The sequence below is a fragment of the Melopsittacus undulatus genome, chromosome 3, assembly GCF_012275295.1.
Source record: "Melopsittacus undulatus isolate bMelUnd1 chromosome 3, bMelUnd1.mat.Z, whole genome shotgun sequence".
Lineage (NCBI taxonomy): Eukaryota > Metazoa > Chordata > Aves > Psittaciformes > Psittaculidae > Melopsittacus > Melopsittacus undulatus.
In genome coordinates, this window is record NC_047529.1 from 12,452,895 (window position 1) to 12,465,270 (window position 12,376).

At 41.9% G+C, this 12,376-nt stretch overlaps 1 protein-coding gene across 1 annotated transcript in view; it reads right to left on the bottom strand.

Moving 5' to 3' along the window:
* Positions 1–11,791, bottom strand: part of HNRNPLL (heterogeneous nuclear ribonucleoprotein L like) — a 30,126-nt gene extending 18,335 nt beyond the window's left edge. Inside the window, exons 1-3 of the mRNA XM_034060676.1 lie at positions 11,600–11,791; positions 3,447–3,565; positions 1,514–1,751 (exon numbers count right to left, since the gene is read on the bottom strand). Coding sequence (XP_033916567.1) covers positions 1,514–1,751; positions 3,447–3,565; positions 11,600–11,791 — 549 coding nt within the window. The remainder of the gene's footprint in view (positions 1–1,513; positions 1,752–3,446; positions 3,566–11,599) is intronic.
* Between the last annotated feature and the right edge of the window lie 585 nt (positions 11,792–12,376).

Consider the following 12,376-nt stretch of genomic DNA (forward strand, 5'->3'; position numbering starts at 1 on the left):
GTTAAGACTGCTTTCACCAGCATTTGTCTATCCTACAAGGAACCAATAAAGTTCAAGAACATCTTCAGTGCTGCAGGGGAGCCAAACAGTAAGGAGAACAGCTCGCCTTTCTGCACCTCAGGCCAGGCTTATGATGTGGTGCTAGGATGCCACTAGTGATCATTGGCATACTCCAGACAAACAGCTGGGGGCAGCAGAAAAGAAGAGGTTGAGAGGGCGAGTGTTTGTTTTTGAAAAGCAACTGCAGTGCTACAGGCTTCATCCTCAGAATTTCCATGAACTCTCCCAGCCCCTAAGGATGCTTCTGCTACCAGTTTCCTCAAGCAGCTACATTCAACTCAGCTGCTTCTGCAAGCCAAATTTCAAATGCATGAATGAAACTCAGTTTCCAAAATCTGTATTATAGTCACATGGAAAGAATACTTCAACTTCCAGTGGATGTGTTCACATAGCTCAAAGCAGGTATATTTTTAAACACTGATAAAAAAAAAAAAAACACAACTCATTCTTGCCATGTTTTTCTATAAGGAAAACTGTCAGGAGAAAAAAATACAGCATCCACTAAGGAATCAACAAGCAAAACCCTATCAATATATCAATATCAATGCAATACAGTGAAGCGAAAAGCATGATGTGGAACTGACTGGAGCAATTTCGGGAATATTAAGTTTCAATCCATTTGCTGCCGTAACATATGTCACATTAAACAAAAGCTAATGCTCACTTTAAGTTACATGGTTCCACATAACCTGAACACTTTGATCCATACTATCCCATATATTTCAGTAAGAACAAGTAACTACGCTTGTATAACAGAATTACAACTCTGTTTATAGCAATTTTTTCCTGTGCCTTTCAATGCGTACTATAAGATCTCTATGAAAAATATAAGTATTTAGTGCATGAATCATAATCTGTATCATAAAAAAATGCACGTGTGCAATGGCAATAAATTAGGATACAACTGCATCTACGGTATTACTTGAAATACTGAAAAGCAGAATGTATCAACCCAAATATAAGTGAGGAACATTCCATCAAACGCAAGTTGATAATCAACAACTAAAGGTTTCAACTTCCCACAAAAGAAATACTTCAGAATGAAGGACTGCATAAAATAATCCCTCCCACTGGAAAAATTACTTGCTACTTTAACATACACAACTCAAGAGCCTAAAAACTAAATTACATTCTCAGTGTTATGGCAACATGTTTGGCAATATTTCCAAAGCACATAGCAACTTAAACATTTCAACATCCTCACCACTGAAGCCTTCAAATGTATTGCAAATTATGTGTACAATATGACTGAATCACCCCAAAAAACCTTTTTTCTAGAACATGCATGTTACTCTGTGAAGATGGTGGAAACCTTTGGTACATGAATTTTATTCCTGACTCAAATTAACAGTGTATCATTTTAACAAATGGTAAACAATGGTAATGTAAGAGATTGCTGCTCCCTGCCTTTAATTATTTTATAAAGAAAAAGAAAGAAAGAGAAGAAACATACCACTGTAATTGGGTAGAGAGGATTCTGAATTGACAACAGAAGAACTTTATTTCCACCAGATGGATCGTCAGTGTTCCCTGGCCGAGTAATCCTCTTACTTGTTGAGTAGTTGAAAAAAGCCTGCTGTCCAGCAATGTATACAGGCTCATCTGCTGCAAACGTTACACATTTCTTTGCGCTTTCTACATTCTCAAACTCCACCAGAGCTTGGCGCTTAAATGGCATCATCATGACATAACTGGTGAGAGAAACATTTACAGTAAGTTTTCCTATTCGCTTACTCAAAACAAATCCAAAGTTCCATAAGTCACGTACGTTTTTTTCTAAGCAATGCCTAACAAGGACTAAAACGAAGGTGGGTCTCCTTGCTCACACTTCCCAAACCCAGTCAACACATTTCTAAAGCGTTTGTACAAAACAAAGAAAAGAAACTATAAATAAGTAATAAGCAGTTGTTTTCATGAAAAAGTTCAATGCATAAAAATATTCAAACAATAAACATTTAAATATTTACTAAATTATAAAAACTGCAATATTAAAAAAAAGTCTTGTTAAAACTATTTGAAGTAAATGATCAAAGTAAATGCCAGTTATAAAGTCCATTCAAAGATAATAAATTAAACTTCTTTGCTGTTGCTAAGGAATTGAAAATACTATTTTTGACACAAAACTACTGTAGAGGAAATAAACAGAGGTATTGTAAACCAAATCCAGACACAGACAAACTCAAGAAGCTTTGTCAGTTAATTATGTTTCTGAAAAGTAAAACGTTCAGGCTAAATGTACTTATTTGTATTCCTGAAAAAGCTGATCCTTGCTTAATTTTATTTATTTTAAAATACCGGTACAAGTATAATTCAATTATTTGAATTTTAAGATGACAGAAAAATACGGTTGCCATACTTACAATACCCTATTTCACTTCAATACATGCATTCACTTGAAAAGAAATGTATGATTCCAAAAAGGAGCACTCTGAACTCTACCCATTCACCTTTACTATTTTGCTCACAGATGAGGAATCTTCAGGCTATTAAGACCTTCAAATGGGCTTTCTCTGAATAATCATCTCATTCTGAAGGTTCTACCATATCACAAATACTCTTCCATACAAAACCACAGGAAAAATAATCATCTGCTCTGTGGCCCGTCCTTATTTTTGGTATATTCACCTATACCAAGGCAATCACCCCTGTGTTCTTCTGCAATTCAATTTAGCTAGAGCTCACATAAAGGCCAGGACTAGACTGTACTACTGCAATCTCAGAGCACACACTAGGGCATGTAGCCAGCTGTAACTCTGCTTGACCAGACTCGGCATATGCAGAAACACAGAATCTTATAGAATCACAGAATAGTTAGGATTGGAAAGGACCTCAAGATCATCTAGTTCCAACCCCCCTGCCATGGGCAGGGACACCTCACACTAAACCATATCACCCAAGGCTTCATCCAACCTGATCTTGAACACTGCCAGGGATGGAGCATTCACTACCTTCCTGGGCAACCCATTCCAGTACCTCACCACCCAAACAGTAAAGAATTTCTTCCTTAGATCCAATCTAAACCTCTGCTGTTTAAGTTTCAACCCATTACCCCTTGTCCTGTCACTATAGTCCTTAATGAATAGTCCCTCCCCAGCATCCCTGTAGGCCCCCTTCAGATACTGGAAGGCTGCTATGAGGTCTCCATGCAGCCTTCTCTTCTCCAGGCTGAACAGCCCCAACTTTCTCAGCCTGTCTTCATACAGGAGGTGCTCCAGTCCCCTGATCATCCTCGTGGCCCTCCTCTGGACTTGTTCTAACAGAAAATCTTAATGCTTTACTATTAACTAAGTTCTGGATTTCAAATGATTATCATAAAGAGGTCCAAGTGACCGTTAAATAATGCTCACAACTTGTCCAGAGACATGACAATTCACTGCTTGACATACCATATGGTTCCAAACTTTTCAAGAGCTTCCACAAGATCTGCTTCCACAACTGATTCACACAGCCCTCGGACGTGAACAACAGGAGAAACGGAGACTTTGTGATGACTTCCCCCGGCATCCTAGCAACGAAAAGATTTTAAAATTCAACACAGACTGAGGAATACTGCCGTCATTAACTAAAATTAACTAAAATCAATTAAAATTAACTAAAACTTGGCAGACTCTGCTGGGTCCAGAAACAGCCATCTAAATAATGTACAATCCAAGCATATTTTAAATAATTTAACATCTCTTTCCAAACAGATTGCCAAATTTAGTTGTTGCAGTCTACTTAAAATAAAATGCTCTGCGGATTTAGTCAATGTGCTTGCACAGGCAAGATTTTCCTAATTAAAAAAGGCCATTTAACACTTGGTTGGATTGCAAGGAGATCTATGCTATTTGTTAAAAGCATTAAAAAAACCCACACAACAGCTAACATATTAATGACACACTTCCTGTTTGTTTGTTTGAGACAGACTGGGGGATAAAAGCAAGAACAAACAAGGGCCATGAGTAAACGAAATGAAAATGGATTATTTTTCTACTGAACACAGTGCTGTGCCCCACAGTACAGAAAGAAATGCCTGTTCCATGCTACACTGATAAACCCAAGCTCCCTTCTAATTCTGAACACTCTTAATACATGTTTATAAGACCTCACCATTTCTGTACCCATGGGCATGCCCTCTCTTTTCACCCCAAGGTTGCCTACCATTAACAGATTCAGCTGCCATACATCACCACACGGAATTCCCACTACAAACATTTTTCAGAGCTATTGCTGTGACTTCAGTCTAGGTTCTGTGTGAATGAAGAATTTGGGTTGGAATCAGCTCACCTTTCCACACAAAGCCTGAAGTAGGACTGAAATTTACATTATATGTTCTGAGACATGGGGGTAAAAAAAAAGAATGAAAGAATGTAAGCAAATAATGGAAAAATCAATGAAAGATTAGAGAAAACCAAGGGCACACTAAAATATACTGTAAGCACCAAATTTCATAACAGCAGTTAACATCATGTATTCAAATTTAGCAACTACATCTGTTAGATGTGTTTGATGTAACAGATCGAGTCTTGCTGATTTTTCACTTTTTCATAAGAAGTAGTGTAGCATCTTCTGGAACTAGAGAGAGAGATTCTCATTTGTAGCACAAAGGAGCATTCAGCTCCAGTAATTGAGTAGCCACAATGATTGCTATTACTGCTACAGACATTCCTCTCTTTCCTTTCTGTTTGAGCTACAGATTCAAGGAAAAAAACACATTCCAGAGAACTACAAATTGAGTCCTGTGTGTCTAATTCCTGTGTTCCGTTCACAGCTCTCCCAAAACAATTACATTTTTTCATCTTTAAATAAAGGATTTGACCATTCTGCTTGAACCAAAAGCCAGCACTTCAAACTTCATCAGACATCAATCCGCTGTGTAAGTTTTTTAACTTAGCTTACATTTGATTCATTTGCAGTATGAAAGCAGAAAGTGGCAACACTTTTGTTTGAGTAAGAGCTGTGACAATTGTGGGAGAACACCACTAGTGATATTTGCATAAGATAACATATATCCTGAATTAATTAATCATCTGAGGTCTACAGTGGTAGCAGTGATCTAAGCAGTCATAAAAGATTAATACTTTGAACTGCAAATATTTTGGCAAATGTCGAAGGAACAGAACCACACTGAGGTTTTTATTTTCAGCTTATATGTTCTTCACCCACATACACACTTTGGAAAGCTTAAAGAAGCACCTGAGGAAGGAAATTTCCAAAGGAAAACTAACAATAATTACCAGTTTTTCCTGCAAAGTCTATTACTCTAAGACATTATGATAGCAGGCATCTTTACTTTATTTACAGTCTACAGAACAATCAGAAGCTCTTAAATCAATTATTCATTGCCCTGCAGACTTGTTACTATATTAGGATCCCTGTTAACATTAGGGCTATGTATTTTCTTTTCTTTTGTATTCTTCTCTTTAATGCGTTTAAGAATCTAACCTAAAAATATTTCCGTCTCATCAGATGGCAAATATGCACAACAATTTTCTCACTGAAGCAAAGATGCTACAAAGAGCCACCTTACTTCACTGGCACTCCGTACATCAAGTCAAGGTTTTTAGAGAGTGGATCATAACACAACCGTATTTCTCTTCCTCCCTTTGCAGTTCAACCTTCTCTTACAGTTTCAGTTCATGTTTCTTTGTCATGCACATCCCTTTGTATTTTTATTTATTAGCGGTCCATTTAAGCTTGCCTACTGAAGATACAACTCCCTTTAACAGTACAAACTCTCAAAAATTAAGACTTTGGTACTTGCATCTTCAAATCTGTTACACACAAACGATACACACACATATAAGTGTCTGCAATTTTGTAACTGGAATTATTCTCTGAGCCATCAGCAGATACAAATTTTGCTTTCTTTTGCAGTTAAAGCAACACTTGGCTTTCCAAGCTAAATTTCCTTCTCCCACAACACCACACAGAAAGCATCCATTAGTATGGTGTTGTATGATAGGAGATTCAGCAAGAATCGAAAGTCACAACACTGGTGCTATGGTAAGTAACTCACACAGAAGCTCAAGAGCATGCAATAAAATAATAACAATAATTATAAACCAACACACACCAGTGAAATCTCAGTCACTTGCCATGAAATTAAGGACTTATCTATATAGCATTTCAGAAACTAATTTACACAGATAAAACCAGTGATGTTATAAGTGGCCAAATCAGAGGGCACTGCTTTACTCAAAATAGTTTCTGACCAGCAGCCGTAAACAGCAATACAAGAACCAAGCATAAGCCAGTCCTGAACCGGGAAGCCACAAACTAACATTCACAAAGCATACTAGTGAAAGACATGAACATGGGCCACAGGCACGTGTTTGAGTGGAAAAAGTCTTTACAAAGGGCAGACATACGCATTATCGTCAAACAAGTTTTGCAGCTACCAAGCTGCAGCAGCAAGCAAATCTAGAATGATCCTTGATTTCCTCTAAAAGGATAAATAAAACCACTAGACCACATGAAAAATCAAACCTGTCTGTAAGTCTAAAGCACCTCCAAAGCTAAGGTCAGAATGTATACAACTCATCCAAAAGCTGCCGTCATTTCTTCCCAGAAATGAAAAATACAGGTTTTTGGCCAAAATCTCATGGTCACTGTACCCTGAAAACTCCATGTGCTACAGTTGGCACACAGACAAAGGTTACATCAAAGCATCTGCTCACATACAGATTAACCACTAGCAGTATTTCTCTGCTTACAAAGAAGTCTTTCACTAATGCTAACCCCCACAATGGCACAAAAGCCCCATGCAAAACTCCAACAACACTTGCACTTCACCAAAGTCAGAAGAACAGTTTAGCTAACGTTACTGCTGCATCCATTAATATGTTTGGCTTAAGGGCTTCTGAAAGCTCGGTAACGATTTCTTGAAGAATCATTAGCTGGACAGAAGATGCAATTATTTAATAAATAATGGAAACAGACATCCTTTCTAAATGCTCAAGACTGGTAACCAGGACAGAAAAAGTTTCCACCACAAAAAGAAGCTAGAACATAAAAATGCTTAACACTGAAACCGAGCTTCTGTAGAGAGCTGAGGCACGAAGTGCTGATGTAACCAAGCAGTCGAAGCACAAACAAGTTACTTCACATATATAAGACTGCAGCAGACTTCAAAGAGCAGCTATAGCATTTTAACATCCATTCGTTGGTGACCTACATAGTTCTAGACAAAACTGTAAATATATCACTGGTTTCTTGCTAACAAATACTGATTTGCCATTCCAAAAAGGAAGAAAGTCATCTCATCATGGGCTCCAGGATGCTGTCTCTCCTCTTCACCAATTCCAGACTATATAGATTTTTTTCACTATCCGTTTGCATATCAATGCATCCTTTATCCTTCCTCCAGACACTTTCCAGTCAGCATATTCACCTTAGTTCTATTAGTCACTACAACCTTTTTTGGACCATCTGCTCTGTTACCCTTTCTCCGCTTGCCTCCTCCTCTTTTTCTCTTTACTGCAAAAGGACAGCACTCCATCTTTCCTCCCCTCAGGTACCTAAATATACTATTATTTTACTTCTCATCATTCAGATTATTTTAGTCACTCGCAACTTTTTCCTTTCACTGCACCCCTCTTAAATGCTCTGAAATTGCTTTTAGAAGTATGACAGAACTGGTGGGGAGCCCCACAAGGTTTCCTATTAGTTATGCAAGTTCCCTAAACTTCATTAATACGTAACTATGGACTGATCATTCAACTACCTTGCAGAATGTCAACAGTAGCTAAAATTACCTCACTATAAAGGCAAGGTGAAAGTATACAACACATTACCCAGTAATCTCAGCTCTGCCCACTGGGGACGGTCTGATGAAGAAACTTTTATAAGCAAACACACAGCATCTCATGCACACTCTTCAACTGCCAGTTGCACTACATGATGATGGCATTTTTTGAAACTGTTTACCCTGTCATACATCATCTCTCCTGATCACATACATCTGCCTCACTTCAGCAGTTCTATCTCTTCCCTGCAGAGTTCAGGAGACTCCTCTCTCTGCGCCACCTGAAATTCCTGTAGGTTTGCACTGACTGTATTTCCAGTACACAGTGAAGCAAGACAGTGTTTCAGAAGAACTGAGCAGAAAAGACAAAGTTCAGGTTCTACAGCAGTAGAAGAATATACCAGTTTTGCATGTCCTGCATATAGCTGTTATTGCTGGTTTGTTCTGGGAGCTGGGGGTTACAGTTGATCACACCTGATATTCTGGAAGGCTACCTGGCAATTTAGTTTTGCTTTGGATATGATTTGGGGTACCATTTCTCTTGTTTAATGCATACCTCTTCCTGGTACTCTCTACAATTGTGTCCTTTCAGTGATCACAACTGCTACACAGTGGAATGTTTGTACTGTCCCCTTCTGCTGATCTTGAATCAGCCTCAGAGTGGTCAGGCAGTTGGACTAGATGATCGCTGTAGGTCCCTGCCGACCAAAATACTCTATTTTCGTCTCTACTCAGCACAATCTGGATATCCCTTTAGAAAAAACTGGTCAAACAAAACCCCACACAACCCCCAGCATCATCAGGGGATTCAACCTGAAGTAGCTTAAAGGTAACGGCCACTTTTTTGATGGAGGACAAAGGAGAGGGGATGATTTACACTTACTCCATAACCAGTTTCTAGAATGTACTTCATTTAAGAAACGGATATATGAACATGCCACTGCAAAATAGGTCAAGATCTGAACTCACTGCCTTCTAGCTACTGTTACAACTGCCTACCACAGTCATGAAGCAACTGAGTTGCGAAGTGAGTTGCTTTCTTTCCATTTACTGCAAAGCAGGAACACCCCATAGGGGAAGTTACAGCAGAGTAGCTGCAAAGGGACAAGTACATTCCTACGAGCTACCACAATATAAGATAGTTATGTTTGTGTATGTAGATACCACATCTCACTTCCCCAACAGTAATAAGGGCAGGTACATCAGAGACAGTGAGGCAAGTGGATGCTAAAGAAAATACAGTTGTATAAAGACATTAATCAATGAAACTGAAATTTAAGGGAGGAAGAGTGGATGGAGTTGAAAGACACTCCAAACACAGCTCCTGACCCACATTCTCCCAGTGTCTTGATGCTATGCTACACCACAATTCCAACTCCTCTGCTGAAGCTTCAGCAGCCCTCAACATAGGCTCTGTAAAAGTCAATTCTTCCAAATCATACTCTCCCTCACAGAATACTTCCATAAGATCACCTCCTGCTTCTACCCCAGTCAACATTCTGGTCTGTTCGTGGCTCTCCATGCTCCTCAGCCTTGACAGAAGCCATGGGGAAAAGGGTACAGCTCTAGGCTATGAGGAGTTTCCACAGGACTGGGAACAGAGGAAAAAAAGAACAAATAAATGTTGGTTTTCCCACCTGGATCTTGCATGAAGATTCCTAGACACCCATTTATAAAACCCAACAAAATTTAGAGACACAAAAGGCTTATTCAAACCAATTAAACAATCCAGAGGAAGGGTAAAATGCCATAATAATAAATAATAAATACAGCCCAACAGGGAGACCCCACCGACCTGTTGGCAGGTCATACCACAGAAAAGGTTTTATACAAAGAAAGTCTATAATCCGTATGAATGTACACTTCACCACTATTCTAGGACATATGTTGGCAGTGGAGAGGGGAAAGGACATGGACAACAGTGAGGCCACCAGTTTCCTACCACTCTTTTTACCCTGATCATCCATTTCCCCATTCTCCTCCTAATTCCCCACCCCCTATAGTTCCTCCTACTACACTTGCTGTTTTTCTGCTCCCTTCTGAGCAACCCAGGATACTTATACTTCTTCCCTCATCTCAACCTACCTTCATCTTATATATCTTTACCCTGAACCACATACAACTTCTGTAAGATAAGAACATATCCCTGGAGATAAATTATTAAGATATGTCAAAGAATAATTAAGTTTCTTGCACTTTTTAATCTATTAGAGAAAAAAAACCTGTAATCCACATTAACTCACTCTAATTGAAGATGCTAGCAGTTTGCTATTAAAAGCCCCACATAAAGTTACTAACAAAAGCACTCAGCTGTTCATTTCTCATATATTCACTTGATGTTATAGCTTATTCTTAAGGAAGTAATTTAATCTCTATCATCAAGACAACTTCTGCCCCTCTGCATGTTAACTGGGATAAATTTGAGATGCTGAGGTCAACATGAAGACAACATGAGCCGGAACTCAGAATGAGGGGAGGGGGAAAAGAAGAAAAGTAAGAACTAGCTGATTTCATAAAATACCACAGGAAAGAGGAAAAGCAAGAGCAGTATCTTGTTCCTATTTGAAACACTGTGTGATGTCCAGCTCCCCTACATGACAAAACTTCAATGTAACTTAAGCAAGCATATGGATGTCATTGAAAACTGACCTTTAAGACGGAACCCACTGATAAACCTTGACTGAAACAGAGACAATGTTTTGTCACAAGAAATCATAGAATTAAAATAGATATATTGTAATTCTATAACACAGATATATATCTTTGTTGTAGTTTATTAGGAAGTTTTTGTTCTAATTTAGCAGGAACCCTCTCCATCAAGAGGTTTAACTGAGAGATGCTACTTTATCCCAGTGCTAAGCAAGTTCATTTTTATAAAATCATGACATGAGCTATTCTAAATTACAAGGTCTGCCATTAAATCAATGTTCTCTTGATCTTGCTTGTTCAACTAAGAAACAGAAAAAGCCATCAAGAAGAAAAATGGTTAAAATCAGCTGGACAATTAGTTAGCTAAGGAAATCAAATAGCAGCCACAAAAGTATTGTTAGCCCAAATTTACAGGTCAAGGACTAACCCGATAGATTCATGAAGAATAGAAGGTATGTGGCAGAAAAATAACTGAACCAGCTTATTAACATTGCTCAGGGGAGTAGAAATGAAAACGATTTTTAAGAGGAGGTAATCGCTGATGATCAACCTTGTCGCCATATGCCGCCAGACAACGGCAAAACAGAAGGATGAAAGAATCCCTCTGCCTCGCTTTCTTCCCCCGCTCTACGTTTCTATAGTTACACTCAGCAACAGGGCAAACACAAAACTTGCAATGGCAATATCCCAGGAGGCAACAAGCTGCCCACGGAACAGAGGCAATCTCAGACCTGTGAAACCCAAACCACGCAGCCCCAGCAGACTGCGGAGCTCAGTCCCTCTCCCCCAAGGCAACTACGGGCAGGAACAATCAGCCGCACACCCCAAGCACGCCCGCCGCGGGGAGAAGGGAGAGGAGTGCGGTACCAAGCCCGGCTCCCTCACTGCCTTCCCCCGGCTACGGAAAGGCGCGGGGGGAGCACACCCCACCGGAAGCGCCTCCATGCCCGGGGAACAGGGACAGTGGGCTCCAGCCCCGGGGGCACGGCATGGCCGGCGACCAAGCCCGCCGCCGGTGAATGAGGTGGAGAGTGAAGCGAGCCTGGTCCCAGGGAAGGGGAGGGGCGGGAGGGGCGGGCGGCTCGCAGGCCCCCTCCCCCCGGAGGCATCCTGATGGAGGGTCCCCCCCAACCCCTCCCCGGCGGCCGCCACCGCGACCCTTACCGAGCCCGAGAAGCCCGCCCCGCGCGGCGCAGGGGGCTTGTCCCGCCTGCTCTCGCTCTCCTCCGCGCCGCTGTACTCGATCTCTCCCTCCTCGGCAGCGGCGCTGGGCTTCAACCGCTTGGCCTGGCTCTCGTAGGCGCCGTCCTCCTCTTCCTCCTCTTCATATCGCTCCCCAGACGACGGCGACGACATGGCCGCGACAGAGAGGGGAGGAACGGCCCAGCTGCGCTGCGGGGAACAGGCAGCAAGAAAGCGAGGCTGGAGCTTAGCAGCTGCGAGCCCCAAAGATGCTCTGCACCCCGGCCCCCACTGCACACACCCCTCCCTCCGCCGGGAGCGGGACACGCCTCCCCGGTGGCCACCGCTGCCACCATTGGCTCCGAGTCAGGGCGGGGGAGAAGGCACGGAGCCGATAGGCCAGTGGGCATGCCCGTCGGACGCTGCCGGCACAGTGATTGGTCAGCGGGAGCGCCCGTCACCGCCCCTAGAGGCTGTCCCGGTGCCGCCTCTCTCTCCCTCCCTCCGTCGGTCTTTGATGTCTGAGGGCTTGGGAGGCCGCGCCGAGGGCCCGTGAGGGCCGGGCCGAGCGTTCTGACCGCGGGGTCCTTTTCTCGCATACCGCCTTCCCCCGCAGCCCTCACCGCTTTTGTCTGCTTCCCGGCGCCACGGCTGGTACAGGCGCTGGCCCGGGCACTGCGAGCTGTGAGGAGCAGACGGGCCGGTGTGTCCCTGCGGGGAGAGCTCCGGCCGCCGCGCTGCGGCCCCCAGTTGCCAAGG